General features: G+C 40.0%; 1 protein-coding gene across 1 annotated transcript; it reads left to right on the top strand.

Annotated features, from left to right (window-relative positions):
* Positions 1-1,164: 1,164 nt before the first annotated feature.
* LOC127369573 (myosin-6-like) lies at positions 1,165-13,310 on the top strand. Its single transcript, XM_051411065.1, has 38 exons — positions 1,165-1,206; positions 1,479-1,687; positions 1,817-1,960; positions 2,053-2,209; positions 2,290-2,317; positions 2,420-2,525; positions 2,626-2,718; positions 2,812-2,875; positions 2,962-3,060; positions 3,158-3,261; positions 3,338-3,476; positions 3,569-3,687; positions 3,775-3,924; positions 4,005-4,175; positions 4,272-4,581; positions 4,691-4,770; positions 4,847-5,052; positions 6,262-6,385; positions 6,452-6,588; positions 6,666-6,921; positions 7,010-7,252; positions 8,103-8,279; positions 8,365-8,510; positions 8,600-8,690; positions 8,788-9,177; positions 9,725-9,851; positions 10,098-10,216; positions 10,307-10,503; positions 10,661-10,844; positions 10,924-11,089; positions 11,189-11,313; positions 11,432-11,740; positions 11,834-12,037; positions 12,140-12,436; positions 12,547-12,651; positions 12,740-12,835; positions 12,954-13,088; positions 13,184-13,310. The coding sequence occupies exons 2-38, from the start codon at positions 1,487-1,489 to the stop codon at positions 13,202-13,204; spliced, it is 5,820 nt and encodes a 1,939-aa protein (XP_051267025.1). The 5' UTR covers positions 1,165-1,206; positions 1,479-1,486; the 3' UTR covers positions 13,205-13,310.
* Positions 13,311-14,894: the final 1,584 nt, after the last annotated feature.

Here is a 14,894-nt window from a genome sequence, read left to right as displayed (position 1 = left end):
CCACTTGAACAACAGTCCAGGGATCCTGCTGCATATAAGAAGGCTCATGACGCTGCATCATAAGTGTTGACTGCAGAAGGACACCAGACAGCTGGGTATGACTCAGTAATGCCCTTGATGTGCTAAGGATTGCTAAGCCGCGTGAAGACAACCAACTGTCAAGACCAACAAGGTCATGGTGAAATCCAAAGTGTGAAGTTGTTAAAGTCAAAGGGCTTGTGTGTTTCTTGAGGAGGTCTTCAGGTGGTCCACTCAATAAACACATGATTTAAGGATCTCTTATGTCAACACGGCAGCTATTACAAACATTGATCTGTTGTCATTACTAATGTGTACATGGGGGAGGTGATAAGTGTTTGCATGACCCAAATGTATTTATTTACAGAAACCTGAAACCTTTGAAAGCAGGCAGCTGTCATACCCAATCTTTTATTATAGATGGAGGGTCAGTTGAGGTCCATTGGGATGAAAACAAGGACCAGGAGAAGGAATCCAAGAAAAAAAATCACAAGTTTATCTTCTATACAAGACAGACAATACTATAATCTGTATAATCTTTACACCAAGACAGTGCTTATTTTAGTAGTGAGTCACGACTATTGACTGACCAAGAGGTGCAGTGGTCTTTAGTCAAGAAATATAATATAAGAAAATGTTTAAAATGTCAAATGAAGCACATTTTTATAATCTGTAATTTGTCAAATTAATATTATTACAAAAAAATCCAAATGTGTTGGGAAGTGGTTTAAAATAATGACAATAACGTCAGACATCTTCATATATCAGAATTTTTAAATAAATTAGTAAATATAATTTACTGGCTTTTCAGACACTTGAAGGACAAAACAAAAATAGATGCTGATCTGAGACCAGCTCATAAGCTTCAATTCACTGGCCAATGGTTACATGAGAGTTATTGTTGTCCAATCCTTTATCACCAAATACGGACCTTGCTTTGATTAGTGTCCTTTGTTTTCTTGCTCTTCCCTTATAGGGTGCCTGGGTGTCAAAGCTCAGCCTCCTGGATGTATATAAAGAGGGGTTCAGAAAGAGGAGTAACAACAGGAACACAGCACCAACAGGTAAGTATGCATACATTTTGCATATGCCTATTACGTCAAACATTGAAAAATATATATTTTCATTTTTTCTTCTTTTAGAAACCAACCTTATCAAATCTATCAAAGGGGAAAGGAAGACAAACTGGTAAATAGCTCCATCCTCTTTGTTTTTCAGAATACAATTAATATATGAAAATGAATAGACTTAAAAACATTGAATATAAAGTACTTCCATTGTAAGATGTTGGTCACCATAGTTAAGGATATTTTCAACTTACTCAAAATACTTAACTACAACAATTATTGTGATGTATTATGACATTTTTCTATCTATTCAAATGCATTCATCATAAACTTATAACAAATTACCATGTAAGTTTTATCAGGAAGCTTTCAAACAATGTTCTTGGTTAACAGCTTTCAAGATGGGCGACAGCCTTATGGCAGAGTTTGGGTCCGCTGCTACCTTCCTGAGAAAGTCTGATAGGGAGCGTCTGGAGGCCCAGACTCGCCCCTTTGACATAAAGAGGCAATGTTTTGTACCGGACCCTGAGGTGGAGTATGTGAAAGCCAAAGTCACCACCAGAGATGGCGACAAAGTCACCGTTGAAACTGAGTTTGGAAAAGTAAGTATGTCAGATATTTACACTGACTAAGAAGTGGGAAATTGGTTGTGACACAGCAGTCAAACTTATACCTTTGAAGACTTTTACAAAAGTTCAAATTGAGATATTCTCTGTGGCAAATCATTTCAGACTGTAACCCATAAGGAGGCTGATATCCACCCTCAGAACCCGCCAAAGTTTGATAAAATTGAGGACATGGCGATGTTCACCTTCCTGCACGAACCTGCTGTGCTGTTTAACCTCAAAGAGCGTTATGCAGCATGGATGATCTACGTGAGTAATGACCACAAATATACTGATCTCTCCCCTGTATGACATCTTCAGCCCAATAAAAACAGACTTGTTTCACGTGTCTTTGTCCACAGACCTACTCAGGGCTGTTCTGTGTGACTGTCAACCCCTATAAGATGCTGCCAGTGTATGATAAGGCAGTGGTCAACGCCTACAGAGGAAAGAAGAGGAGTGAAGCTCCTCCTCACATCTTCTCTATTTCTGACAATGCCTACCAGTACATGCTGTCAGGTGAGTTCACCTCTTTGTAATCTCTGAAACAATCCAAACATTTAAATAGAATTGTCCTAATGCTGTCTTAAATCTTACAGACAGAGAAAACCAGTCTGTTCTGATCACGTAAGTCATTCATAAAAATCCTATCTGAGTCCAATTTGAAGAGCAGAGTTTATGTTTTGTCTTCATGACATGTTCAGTTCACATGTTTGATTTCATTCACAGTGGAGAATCTGGAGCTGGAAAGACTGTGAACACCAAGAGAGTCATCCAGTACTTTGCCAGCATTGCAGCTGTTTCTGGCAAGAAGGATGCCGTTCAGGATAAAAAGGTTGGTTTTAAACTCCTTCATTATGAGAATATTACAAGTTAATGTGAATATACAGTTCTGACTTTCCTGGTCTAAATTTCTGCATCCATTAAACCCACAGGGCACCCTGGAGGATCAAATCATCCAGGCAAATCCTGCCCTTGAGGCCTTTGGAAATGCCAAGACCATCAGAAATGACAACTCCTCTAGATTTGTAAGTTAGGTCATTTCAAATAGCACATGTGCACATGTGACAACATATGATATGTTATGTTGACAACATCTAAACAACATTTTCTCATTACAGGGTAAATTCATTCGAATCCATTTTGGAGTCAGTGGCAAATTGTCCTCAGCTGATATTGAAACTTGTAAGTACACAATAAATGAATACTTTAGGAAATACTTTTCATAGATCAAGAATAAACTTTAATGCCAATATGTTATATGTTGCCAGATCTGCTGGAGAAATCTCGTGTCACCTATCAGCTCAAGGCTGAGAGAGATTATCATATCTTCTACCAGATTCTGTCCCAAAAGAAACCAGAACTGCTGGGTGAGTGCTGGATGAAACATGAAACAACACAAGAAATATATCTGACCATAATGAAATGTCACATAAACATAGACTTAAACTTTTTTTTCTTTACCAGAAATGTTGCTCATCACCAACAACCCCTACGACTACGCCTTCATCTCCCAAGGAGAGACAACTGTAGCCTCCATTGATGATGCAGACGAGCTGATGGCTACTGATGTAAGTGAAACAGACTGCTTGTTAAAAACTCCATACATTCTTTACAACTTACTCAAATATAATTCAAATGTTTCAGGAAGCTTTTGATGTTCTGGGCTTTACTCAAGAGGAGAAGAATGGCATTTATAAGCTGACTGGTGCCGTTATGCATTATGGAAACGTGAAGTTCAAAAATAAGCAGAGGGAAGAGCAAGCAGAGCCTGATGGGACAGAGGGTAAGGCATCAGGACAATGAAGAAAAGTTTAACTACTGCCAGTTTGTGCCTTTTTGACACAAAACAATGTTGTAAATGCTTTTACTACACAGATCTGGACAAAGTTGCATATCTGATGGGCTTGAACTCTGCTGACCTCATCAAGGGCCTGTGTCACCCAAGAGTAAAAGTAGGCAACGAGTGGGTCACCAAAGGTCAGAATGTGCAGCAGGTAAGTTGAACAGAGACACTTCACAGAAATCCATGTGGCTTGAAAAATAAAGGGTGTTACAATTTAAAATTCTATGTAATTATCTAGGTGTACTACGCTGTTAGTGCTCTGTCCAAGTCGGTGTACGAGAAAATGTTCTTGTGGATGGTGGTGAGAATCAACCAATCTCTGGACACCAAGCAACCACGCCAGCACTTCATCGGTGTGTTGGACATTGCTGGATTTGAGATCTTTGATGTGAGTATAAAAGGTTTTATGGGCATGTGACTAGAAAATCTACTTTTTCTAACTCTCCTCTCTTTGAATGCTCTTCCTAGTTCAACACCTTTGAGCAACTGTGCATCAACTATACTAATGAGAAGCTGCAGCAGTTCTTCAACCACCACATGTTTGTCCTGGAACAAGAAGAGTACAAGAAAGAGGGCATTGTGTGGGAGTTCATTGACTTTGGCATGGACCTGGCAGCCTGCATTGAACTCATTGAGAAGGTTAGTGCATTTCATTTCAGAACGTATGTAACAAATATAAACTATTCTTTGTGACTTGTTTACATTTAATTAATTGTAATCAATGCTTTCCCTCAGCCCATGGGCATCATGTCCATCCTTGAAGAGGAGTGCATGTTCCCCAAAGCCAGTGACGCAACATTTAAAGCCAAACTGTACGACAACCATCTGGGTAAAAGTCCCAACTTCCAAAAGCCCAGAATTATTAAGGGGAAACCAGAGGGTCATTTCTCCCTGGGTCACTATGCTGGTATTGTTGATTACAACATCGGTAACTGGCTTGTGAAGAACAAGGACCCACTGAATGAAACTGTGGTTGGACTGTATCAAAAATCCAACTTGAAGTTACTGGCCGTCCTGTTTGCTGGGTACGCGGGTGCAGATTCAGGTAAGGGATCTTTGACCACAAAAATGATTCATCCTGAAATTATCCAGGATAACACTAAAAGAAGAAAGAACCATTACACTTACACACTTTATTTACAACTTCTATACAGTGCAGGAAACAGGAGGCAAGGGAGGAAAGGGTGCAAAGAAGAAAGGTTCTTCCTTCCAGACTGTGTCTGCACTGCACAGGGTAAAATATGTCTAAATTTTAGGTTATGTCCTAATGCTGTATGAAACCGATTACTATTCATTGTCTCCATTTACAGGAGAACTTAAACAAACTGATGACCAACTTGAGGTCAACTCACCCCCACTTTGTACGCTGCATCATCCCCAATGAGACCAAGACTCCGGGAGCGATGGAGAATCCTCTGGTCATGCACCAGCTGCGCTGTAATGGTGTGCTGGAGGGCATCAGAATCTGCAGAAAGGGATTCCCCAACAGGATTCAGTATGGAGACTTCAAACAAAGGCATGAAAAGCTAATTTAGTGCTTTCTCAAAAATCATGCACACAGTGATCAGTGATAACCTGGTGTCGCCGTGCATTTCTGGTCTTTTATCATTAAATACTATTGCCTAGGTGACCAGGCCAGGATTGATCAGGCTCAAACTTGTTACCAAGTAGTGTGTGTGTGGTCGACAGGTCACCTATCTTAATTTCTGTGGCATCAGTGATGTTCCTCATGGCTCTGTTCCTGTGTGCCCAACCAGTCTCTATGCAGATTCTTCAAGGGAAGGAGACCAAAGTCTCACCCATCCCTAGTCCAGTCTTCTCAGAGGACAGACAATTCCAGCAGGACAACCAGCCTTACTGTTTTGGACATCAGAACCATGTTTCGCCTAAGTGTGGTCTCTGTGATATCTGGGAACTTGTGCTGCCTCCCAACGCAAACCTAGTTCCCAGTCACGAACAATGGCAAGAAACCCACTTGGTGATTTTGTGTGCTGCCGGTTCTCCCCTTCCTTAACAAAGCCAGTTTCCTTCCTTGTTGGATGGAGTTTTTTCACTGGTGATAATCCCTGTGCAAGTGGCATCTGCTATGGTCCTCAGCACCTGTCCATGACACCACTGGTAGCTCCAACAGGGCTTTTGAACAACAGCTCAGGATATCCTCCTAGGATCCTTTGTTTTAAGAATATCGGTGTGTCTTCCAGACCCCAGCAGAAAATGTTGGAGACACTTCGGGGGATTTTGTAAGTGCGTACTTAAACAGGTAAAGAGAATCCCACATTCTCTTCTCCCAGTATAAGCTGCTACCATCAGGCAGACGATACAGAGCTTAGCGGTGTAAATAGGATCAATTGTGCCTTTGTGCCTGTGTCAGTCAGAGTTCTAAATAATAGCCTAGAATAAATTGAGGTTATGGAAGCTGTACTGTAGCACATAACAGACAGCTGCCTCAGTGTCTATTTTTGTGTCTGTATTTGTTTTTGGTATTGTATTTTTATGTACTCTTTAATGTTGTCTGCCTGCTGTTTTTGTGTGCCCACATATATTAGTTGGTCTAGCTTTGATGAGCACATGTCAAATTTTGCCATGCAGACAATAAAGTATATCTCTATATTTATCTATATTGATCAGGAACTTAACTCAGAGTGGCTTGACCCATTAATGTTATTTGAATTTATTTCCAAATTTGTTCTATAATTTTAATGATGTTATGGTTCTGTCATTTCAGATATCGCATCCTGAATCCTAATGCTATCCCTGAGGGACAGTTCATTGACAACAAGAAAGCAGCAGAAAAACTTTTGGGCTCTTTGGATATTGACCATGAGCAGTATAAACTGGGACACACAAAGGTTGGTTCTGTTGCTACAATAATTTAAAAGAGCAGGGTTCAATGTTGTAAAAAACTTCCATTGCAGGTGTTCTTCAAAGCTGGTCTGCTGGGTGTTCTTGAAGAGATGAGAGATGATCGTCTCACTCTTATCATCACTGGAATTCAAGCTAGAACCAGAGGACTACTCGCCAGAATTGAGTTCCAGAAAATTGTTGAGCGCAGGTTGGTGTGTTACTTTTAACATTAACTGTAAAAAAGGTACAGAAAAATATATTCCAGTGTACCGATGTTATCTACAGGGATGCCTTACTGGTGATCCAATGGAATGTGCGTGCTTTCATGGGTGTCAAGAATTGGCCCTGGATGAAGATGTACTTCAAGATCAAGCCTCTGCTGAAATCAGCTGAGAATGAGAAGGAGATGGCAAATATGAAGGAAGAGTTCACAAAGCTGAAAGAGGCTTATGCTAAATCTGAGGCACGCAGGAAAGAGCTGGAGGAAAAAATGGTCACCCTTCTCCAAGAGAAGAATGACCTACAGCTTCAAGTCCAATCTGTAAGATCAGTCATTAAATTTTTCTAAAACTTACAGCAATATACTTGGGGAAATTTGATTAATTTGTTATCAAATTTACTGTTTGCAGGAACAAGACAATCTTACAGATGCTGAGGAGCGCTGTGAGGGTCTGATCAAGAGTAAGATCCAGCTTGAGTCAAAAGCCAAAGAGCTGACAGAAAGGTTGGAAGATGAAGAGGAGATGAATGCAGAGCTGACTGCCAAGAAGAGGAAGCTGGAGGATGAATGTTCAGAACTCAAGAAGGACATTGATGATCTGGAGCTGACTCTGGCTAAAGTGGAAAAGGAAAAGCATGCCACAGAGAATAAGGTAACCTAAGCAACTAAAATTCATATACATATTTTTATGATAACAATCAATCAGATTTTTGTATTCAGTTGAAAGAGTTTTTTCTTGAAATCCATAGAGAATTACCATCTCATTCTGCAGTTCTCCTGAGCTATAAGTAGCGTTTTAGAATCTTTTAGCCAATTGTTTTATTTTTTATACCCCACAATGTAACTTTTTTGATTGAATTCTCAACCACTGCAGGCAACTCTTTTAAGAAAAAGGGTAGTTGTTTAAAGTGAAGTTAGCTACTAGCTGGAAAAGCTGAGAGGAAATATTAAACTTAAATTCAGCAGGTGGCCAGAAAATTGTTAATGCTGCTCTGTGTCTGCATCTGTATGCTAACTGAAAGGTAAAATGTCAATTATGTGTTCAACTGCCGACAAGTGGCCAAAAGAATCGGTTATTGCGGATTTAAAAAGATATTTAAAGATTCAGTATTTAACATATGGTAGATCTATTGGCAGAAATGAAACATAATATTTATGTTTTCATTAGTGTTTAGTCACCTGAAAACAAGAATCCTATTTTTGTTACCCTGGATTGAGACATTTTTATCAACAGAGGGAGCTGGTCCTCTTCTACGGAAATTCACCATGTTGGATCAACAAGTTTCTACAGTAGCCCAGTAGCAGACAAACTAAAACTGGCTTTAGATAGGGCCTTTTGCTCTTTTGTGAGTTTTTCCTACACACTTGGAAGGGGAGAAGAATTTAGTCGATAATAGTCTGCAATTTCCACACTAGGTGCCACTAAATCCTACAGAGTGGTCCTTTGATGAAGAATTTTTCTAAATACCAGACCTAACACCAGCGGTGGTCTGTTTTCTCAGGTTAAAAACCTGACTGAAGAGATGGCAGCTTTGGATGAAATCATTGCTAAGCTGACCAAAGAGAAAAAAGCTCTTCAGGAGGCTCATCAGCAAACACTGGATGACCTGCAGAGTGAGGAGGACAAAGTCAACACTCTGACCAAGGCCAAAGCCAAGCTGGAGCAGCAAGTTGATGATGTGAGTACAATGGTATTTTCGCCTAAATCTAATGTTCTGGAGACACAACTTATTGAGTAAATGCTTGGGATCTTTTGTCTATTAGCTTGAAGGATCACTGGAGCAAGAGAAGAAAGTGAGGATGGATCTGGAAAGAGCCAAGAGAAAATTGGAAGGGGACTTAAAGTTAACCCAAGAAAGTGTGATGGATCTGGAGAATGACAAACAGCAGCTGGAGGAAAAACTCAAAAAGTAAAACCAATCTTTTACAATCACAAACACAATGCCTGTTATTCTACAACAGCTGATTACTAAGTTAACCATGTTGTCATTGAATGTAGGAAAGATTTTGAAATCAGCCAGCAGCTAAGTAAGATTGAGGATGAACAGGCCATGAGTGCTCAACTCCAGAAGAAACTGAAGGAGTTGCAGGTAACTGCCCAAACAGATTTAATTAATTGCATTATTATCTTTTCATAATGGGAATTCCTACTCAAAATGTACAATAATCTGATCGATACTCATCAAGGCTCGCATTGAAGAGCTCGAGGAAGAGCTAGAAGCAGAGCGAGCTGCCAGAGCCAAGCTGGAGAAACACAGGGCTGACTTGGCCAGAGAGCTGGAGGAGATCAGTGAGAGGCTGGAGGAGGCCGGAGGAGCCACTGCTGCCCAGATCGAGATGAACAAGAAGAGGGAGGCCGAGTTCCAGAAGATGCGCAGAGACCTTGAAGAGGCCACTCTGCAGCATGAAGCCACTGCTGCTACTCTGAGAAAGAAGAACGCAGACAGTGTGGCTGACCTGGGAGAGCAGATTGACAACCTGCAAAGAGTCAAACAGAAGCTGGAGAAAGAGAAGAGCGAGCTCAGACTGGAGCTGGATGATGTGGTCTCCAACATGGAGCAGATCATCAAAGTTAAAGTAAGACAAAATAAAACCAGTCTTTATTTATGCAACTTTAAGGAATAGTTTGTCATTTTTTTAAAATAAGCTGTATTCACTTTCTTACGAAGAGTTACAGTAGATTAGAAGATTGTTGCCAACCACCAGTATATCTCTATTGTAAATATAAAACTACTGCCAGCAGCTGGTTAGCTTAACAAATACTAGAAAATAGTAAATAGTAGATTTCATTTCCTTTGGGGAGAGCCAGCCAGCTGTTTCCCCCTATTTCCAGTCTTTGTGCTAAAATAAGCCAGCTGGTTGGTTTATAGCCTATTTATGATAGTGACATGAGGGAAGGAACATTTTGACATTTTAGGAAGTACTGGAATACATTTGTTGACTTACAGAGACTTACAGACTCTACCTGTTGATCTTCTAATGCATCTCTCTAAAGGAAGTTCTGATAGGTGTATATCCCAAAGGGTCATACTATGTCTATTAGAAATAATAATATAAATAAATTGATGCTTGGGTTGAATATATTTTATTACTTACATATTAATATGAGAATCATTTTATTCAGACCAACATGGAGAAAATGTGCCGCACGCTGGAGGATCAAATGACTGAATACAAGACAAAAGCAGAGGAGGGCCAGCGTACCATCAATGACTTCTCAATGCAAAAAGCAAAGCTTCAAACCGAAAATGGTAATTGAGCATGCACTTTTAAATTATTATTATTTTTTTTTATATTGATACTGTATACTGTCTTTTAGCAATGCACTCCAGAAAATGAGTTCTTGCAATTCCAGGTGTTACAATATAATTCTGCTTAGAAAATAAAAATAGTGGGTTGATTATTTACATTTCAAACATTACAGGCAGCAAACTAATATAATTAAACACCAATTAGGCCTACAGCTTGATATGGGGACTTACAAACCTTTATTTTAGGTGAGTTTGCCAGGCAGCTGGAGGAGAAGGACTCCTTGGTCTCCCAGCTGACCAGAGGGAAGCAGTCCTACACTCAGCAGATTGAAGACCTCAAGAGACAACTAGAAGAGGAAGTGAAGGTATCTCAAATGACTGTGAATGCAGTTTCCAGACAGACATTACATTCATTTGACAGTCTATTTATCACAGCTTATACTATTACCATACAGGCCAAGAATGCACTTGCCCATGCAGTGCAGTCTTCACGCCATGACTGTGACTTGTTGAGGGAGCAATATGAGGAGGAGCAGGAGGCCAAAACTGAACTCCAACGCAGCATGTCCAAGGCAAACTCTGAGGTGGCTCAGTGGAGAACAAAGTACGAAACTGATGCCATACAAAGGACAGAGGAGCTGGAAGAAGCAAAGTAAGGATTCAGTAAATTATAGAACAATGGGGGATTGCCCTCTCTCTAAACTAAAATCCCCACTGAAAAACAAGACCCATTTTAAGACCTTTATTTACCACAATATTCCCTTTTTCTATGTAAAATAATGATTTGACATTTTCATTTTTGCTATTAGGAAAAAGCTAGCTCAACGCTTACAGGATGCAGAAGAAACTGTTGAAGCTGGTAATGCTAAATGTTCCTCCCTGGAGAAAACCAAACACAGGCTTCAAGGTGAGATTGAAGATCTCATGGTGGATGTGGAGAGATCAAATGCTGCTGCTGCAGCTCTCGACAAGAGACAAAGAAACTTTGACAAGGTAATGACATGAAATGGCAGGGACTCATTTCATTTTTAATCATTAGTGTACAACATAATTTAATATACAATTTAACCAGGTCCTTGCTGAGTGGAAGCAGAAATATGAGGAGTCCCAGACTGAGCTGGAAAGTGCTCAGAAAGAGGCTCGATCTCTCAGCACTGAACTCTTCAAACTGAAGAACTCCTATGAAGAATCTCTGGATCATCTGGAGACCATGAAACGAGAAAATAAGAATCTCCAAGGTAGGAAGATATAATAAATCATCATTTGTCTTTTAATAGACATTGAATATGGTTGTGTGGTTGGAAAAACAGTAAAATAAATGAATATGCACAAAACAGAGGAAATTTCTGACCTGACTGAGCAACTTGGTGAGGGAGGAAAGAGCATCCACGAGCTGGAGAAGATCCGTAAACAGCTGGAACAGGAGAAGGCTGAGATACAAACTGCTCTGGAGGAAGCTGAGGTGAACAAATGTTAAATGTCGTTAAATGTACAAACCATTTTTTTTTTTACGCAACAATATGCTGGAATTACCTTTCTGATGCTTTAAAAAATATACAGTGATTTGCTGTTTTTACCAGGGTTCCCTTGAGCATGAGGAGAGTAAGATCCTCAGAGCTCAGCTTGAGTTAAACCAGGTGAAGGCTGACATCGAGCGGAAGCTGGCTGAGAAGGAGGAGGAGTTGGAACAGGCCAAGCGTAACCATCAAAGAGTTGTGGACACTCTGCAGAGCTCTCTGGAGGCTGAGACTCGCAGCAGAATTGAGGCTCTCAGAGTGAAGAAGAAGATGGAGGGAGATCTCAATGAGATGGAGATCCAGCTGAGCCAGGCCAACAGGCAGGCAGCAGAGGCTCAGAAACAGCTCAAGGGAGTCCATACTCATCTGAAGGTAAATACAAAAGTCCTACCAATGATGAAAATATGCTTGTGGATTGTTTTCTTCCTTCTTTTAATTATATAATTGTATTATCGTTTTTTACAGGACTTGCAGCTGCAGCTGGATGATACTCTCCATGCCAATGATGATCTGAAGGAGAACATTGCCATTGTGGAGAGACGTAACAACCTGTTGCAGGCTGAACTTGATGAGCTGAGGTCTGTGGTGGAGCAGACTGAAAGAGGTCGTAAACTTGCAGAGCAGGAACTGCTGGATGTCAGTGAGAGAGTTCAGCTGCTGCATTCTCAGGTATGTCCAAATCTGTAGTCACTATACAGTATAAAAATGAGCCAATATGTCCAGAGTAATTTATGTTTCAACAAGTGTTCACTGTAAAACGCTTTTGTGCAGAACACCAGCCTGCTGAACCAGAAGAAGAAGCTGGAGGGAGACACAGCTCAGCTTCAGAATGAAGTGGAGGAGGCGGTGCAGGAGTGCAGAAATGCTGAGGAGAAGGCGAAGAAGGCTGTGACTGATGCTGCCATGATGGCAGAAGAGCTAAAGAAGGAGCAGGACACCTGCGCTCACCTGGAGCGTATGAAGAAAAACATGGAACAAACAATCAAAGACCTGCAGCACCGTCTGGATGAAGCTGAGCAAATAGCCATGAAAGGTGGCAAGAAGCAGATCCAGAAGCTGGAGGCCAGGGTGAGAATTTAAAACTTTCACTGTATTGCCTTACAGTACTAGTGCACAATACAGGATTCTCTGGCTTTAACAAATGTATAAAAGCTGCATCCATAACTGTTGGTTTCAAGGTGAGAGAGTTGGAAACTGAGGTGGATATGGAACAAAAGAGAAGCAGTGACTCAGTGAAAGGTATACGCAAGTATGAGAGGCGCATCAAAGAGCTCACCTACCAGGTATATGCTCCACACATAATGACTCTGATAAACATTAAGCAACCATAAAAAGTCATGCTTTAGCAAATAATATGTAATAATTTAACAGACGGACGAGGATAAAAAGAATCTGAGCCGTCTGCAGGACCTGGTGGATAAGCTGCAACTGAAAGTTAAATCCTATAAGCGAGCTACAGAGGAGGCTGTAAGTGAAAATACTATACCTTCATTAATAAAACGTGTTCCCTTTGCTTTTTTATGAATCAGCTCAGTGCTACATCAGCGTTGTAGCAATACAAGAATTTTCCATACTCTTCTTTTAGGAGGAACAGTCCAATGCAAATCTGGGAAAGTTGCGCAAGTTACAGCATGAGCTCGAGGAAGCAGAAGAGAGGGCCGACATTGCAGAGTCTCAGGTCAACAAGCTGAGAGCAAAGAGCCGTGACTCTGGTGCTAAGGTCAGTAATCATTCAGAATATTACATGCAATATACAATGAGTAATTTCAGTGATTCAGAAATAAAAGATCTAGCTAACATTTCTTCTCTGTACAGAAAGGACATGACGAGGAGTAAAGCCTTTAACAGGATCTTCAACAATGTAGTTAAAATGTAGTATTTTAGTTTCCTTATTTCCCCATGCAACATGACTGGAATAAAGAATAAATTAGTTCTGATTGCACCACTTCTCTCATGTTCCTTGTGTTGTAAAAAGATTGAAAGAAATCACCACACAACAAAAAAATTTGAGGCCTGTACTGTGTAGCGGTAATAAAAACTCTTCCGCTCTTTTCATTTCGAAACATGAAAAGCAACTCTATTGGGAGGTGCAGCATTGTTCTTGTAAGACAATACACTGCACTGCTGGGCTGGCCGTTTGAGCTGCTGACTGCACAGCTGAAACAGCTGAGAATTAGCACCAACAAAGCAAGCTGAAGATCAAAACAGCTGCAAGTGGTTGAGCGAGAGGTTGAGTTGAGGCCTATATACAGTATATACTGTCAATGGTTAAGGCACTGATGAGGCTTATTACGGATTATGAGTTGGTAAAGAATGTTTTGAGTAAAAAAATAAATAAAACTCACTAGAAAGAGTCATGTATCATTGGTTTTATCATTTCACGACCATGGTTGTAAAAAGCTGCTTACATTATTTCACTCTATAATCAAGCTATTGTCACAATGTTCTGTGAAGTGACCTAAACATACTGTGGAATTGAACTGCTCCTAGGTGGTGTTTTTCAGTTAATATTGTTTCTCCTTCTGCAAACATAGCATTCAGTTTGACATACCCCTGTAAAAAAAATATATAGTCAACAGTCTATATAAAAACCGTCTTGCTGACAGGCATACTGATAGTAGAGCACTTTGTACAGCAGTGAACTACACTCAGTCACCAGTAGATGGTCAAAGAGCTCTACTCACAAGAATTTGTTTCTCCATGATAACTGAAAAGGGAAGTGAAAATACAGAGAAGGAATATCAATAAAATCAAATTCAATACTTGGAGGATTTGTTCTGGAGATGTCACAGTAGTCAGTATTATTGTGTAATATAGTGTTATTACAAAGTAATGCAGTGAAATAAGGCTGGAGTGTAGTTATCTGTAATATATAAACTTATTACATGTCAGAACTGTATTACTGCTCTGTTTGACATAGGATTATTCAACATTTTTATCGTGTATTTTGCTTTTATCTCTTTTCATAAGAATGTGTATGATAATATTATTGTAATTGCACTTTAAATCAGTGTTCTAAGCAGTTTCTCTTGTTTGGTAACCTCTTTTGTTTGACTTCAAACAACTGTACCTTCTACATACTCTGCACAGCCCGAGTATGCATGTATGCACACACACAAACTGATTACCCTCCCAGATTGTTTGATGCCACCATGACCATGCCCAGTGCTGCAACTCCCCATGGGAAAAGAGGCTGTTTATTGTTAGGTGTAAGCTAATACTGCTGTCATGTGCATTCAGTAGCTTTCATACCGCACAGCCTTACACAGAATTAGAAGAGTCTGTTTAAAAGCATTCAAATGGTTTCTGTTTTATTAGGTAAAATACAAATTGCGTGTAAGTGTGTGTGCATCACTTATATTTGGGTTGTGGATTTGTTATGCCTTACATGAAGAATTTAAGTAATTTCTTTCTAATTTTTGAGTTTTACATATATTCAGCATACAAGCCAAGTCCAAAACAAATAGCCTATTATAGCCCTTATTGTCACTTGTGGTCTTTATCACTGTAGAAAATACAAGATAAG

The sequence above is a fragment of the Dicentrarchus labrax genome, unplaced genomic scaffold (assembly GCF_905237075.1).
Source record: "Dicentrarchus labrax unplaced genomic scaffold, dlabrax2021, whole genome shotgun sequence".
Classification (NCBI taxonomy): Eukaryota; Metazoa; Chordata; class Actinopteri; family Moronidae; genus Dicentrarchus; species Dicentrarchus labrax.
The sequence above is the reverse complement of the archived record's forward strand: the minus strand, read 5'-3'. Positions and strand labels throughout refer to the sequence as shown.

Excerpts from the sequence above, each read along its gene's own strand:
- LOC127369573 (XM_051411065.1), top strand. The coding sequence starts at position 1,487 with ATGGGCGACAGCCTTATGGCAGAGTTTGGGTCCGCTGCTACCTTCCTG. Across the intron at positions 3,477-3,568 it reads AGAGCCTGATGGGACAGAGG|ATCTGGACAAAGTTGCATAT; the intron begins GTAAGGCATCAG and ends TTTACTACACAG. Across the intron at positions 4,771-4,846 it reads CTGTGTCTGCACTGCACAGG|GAGAACTTAAACAAACTGAT; the intron begins GTAAAATATGTC and ends CTCCATTTACAG.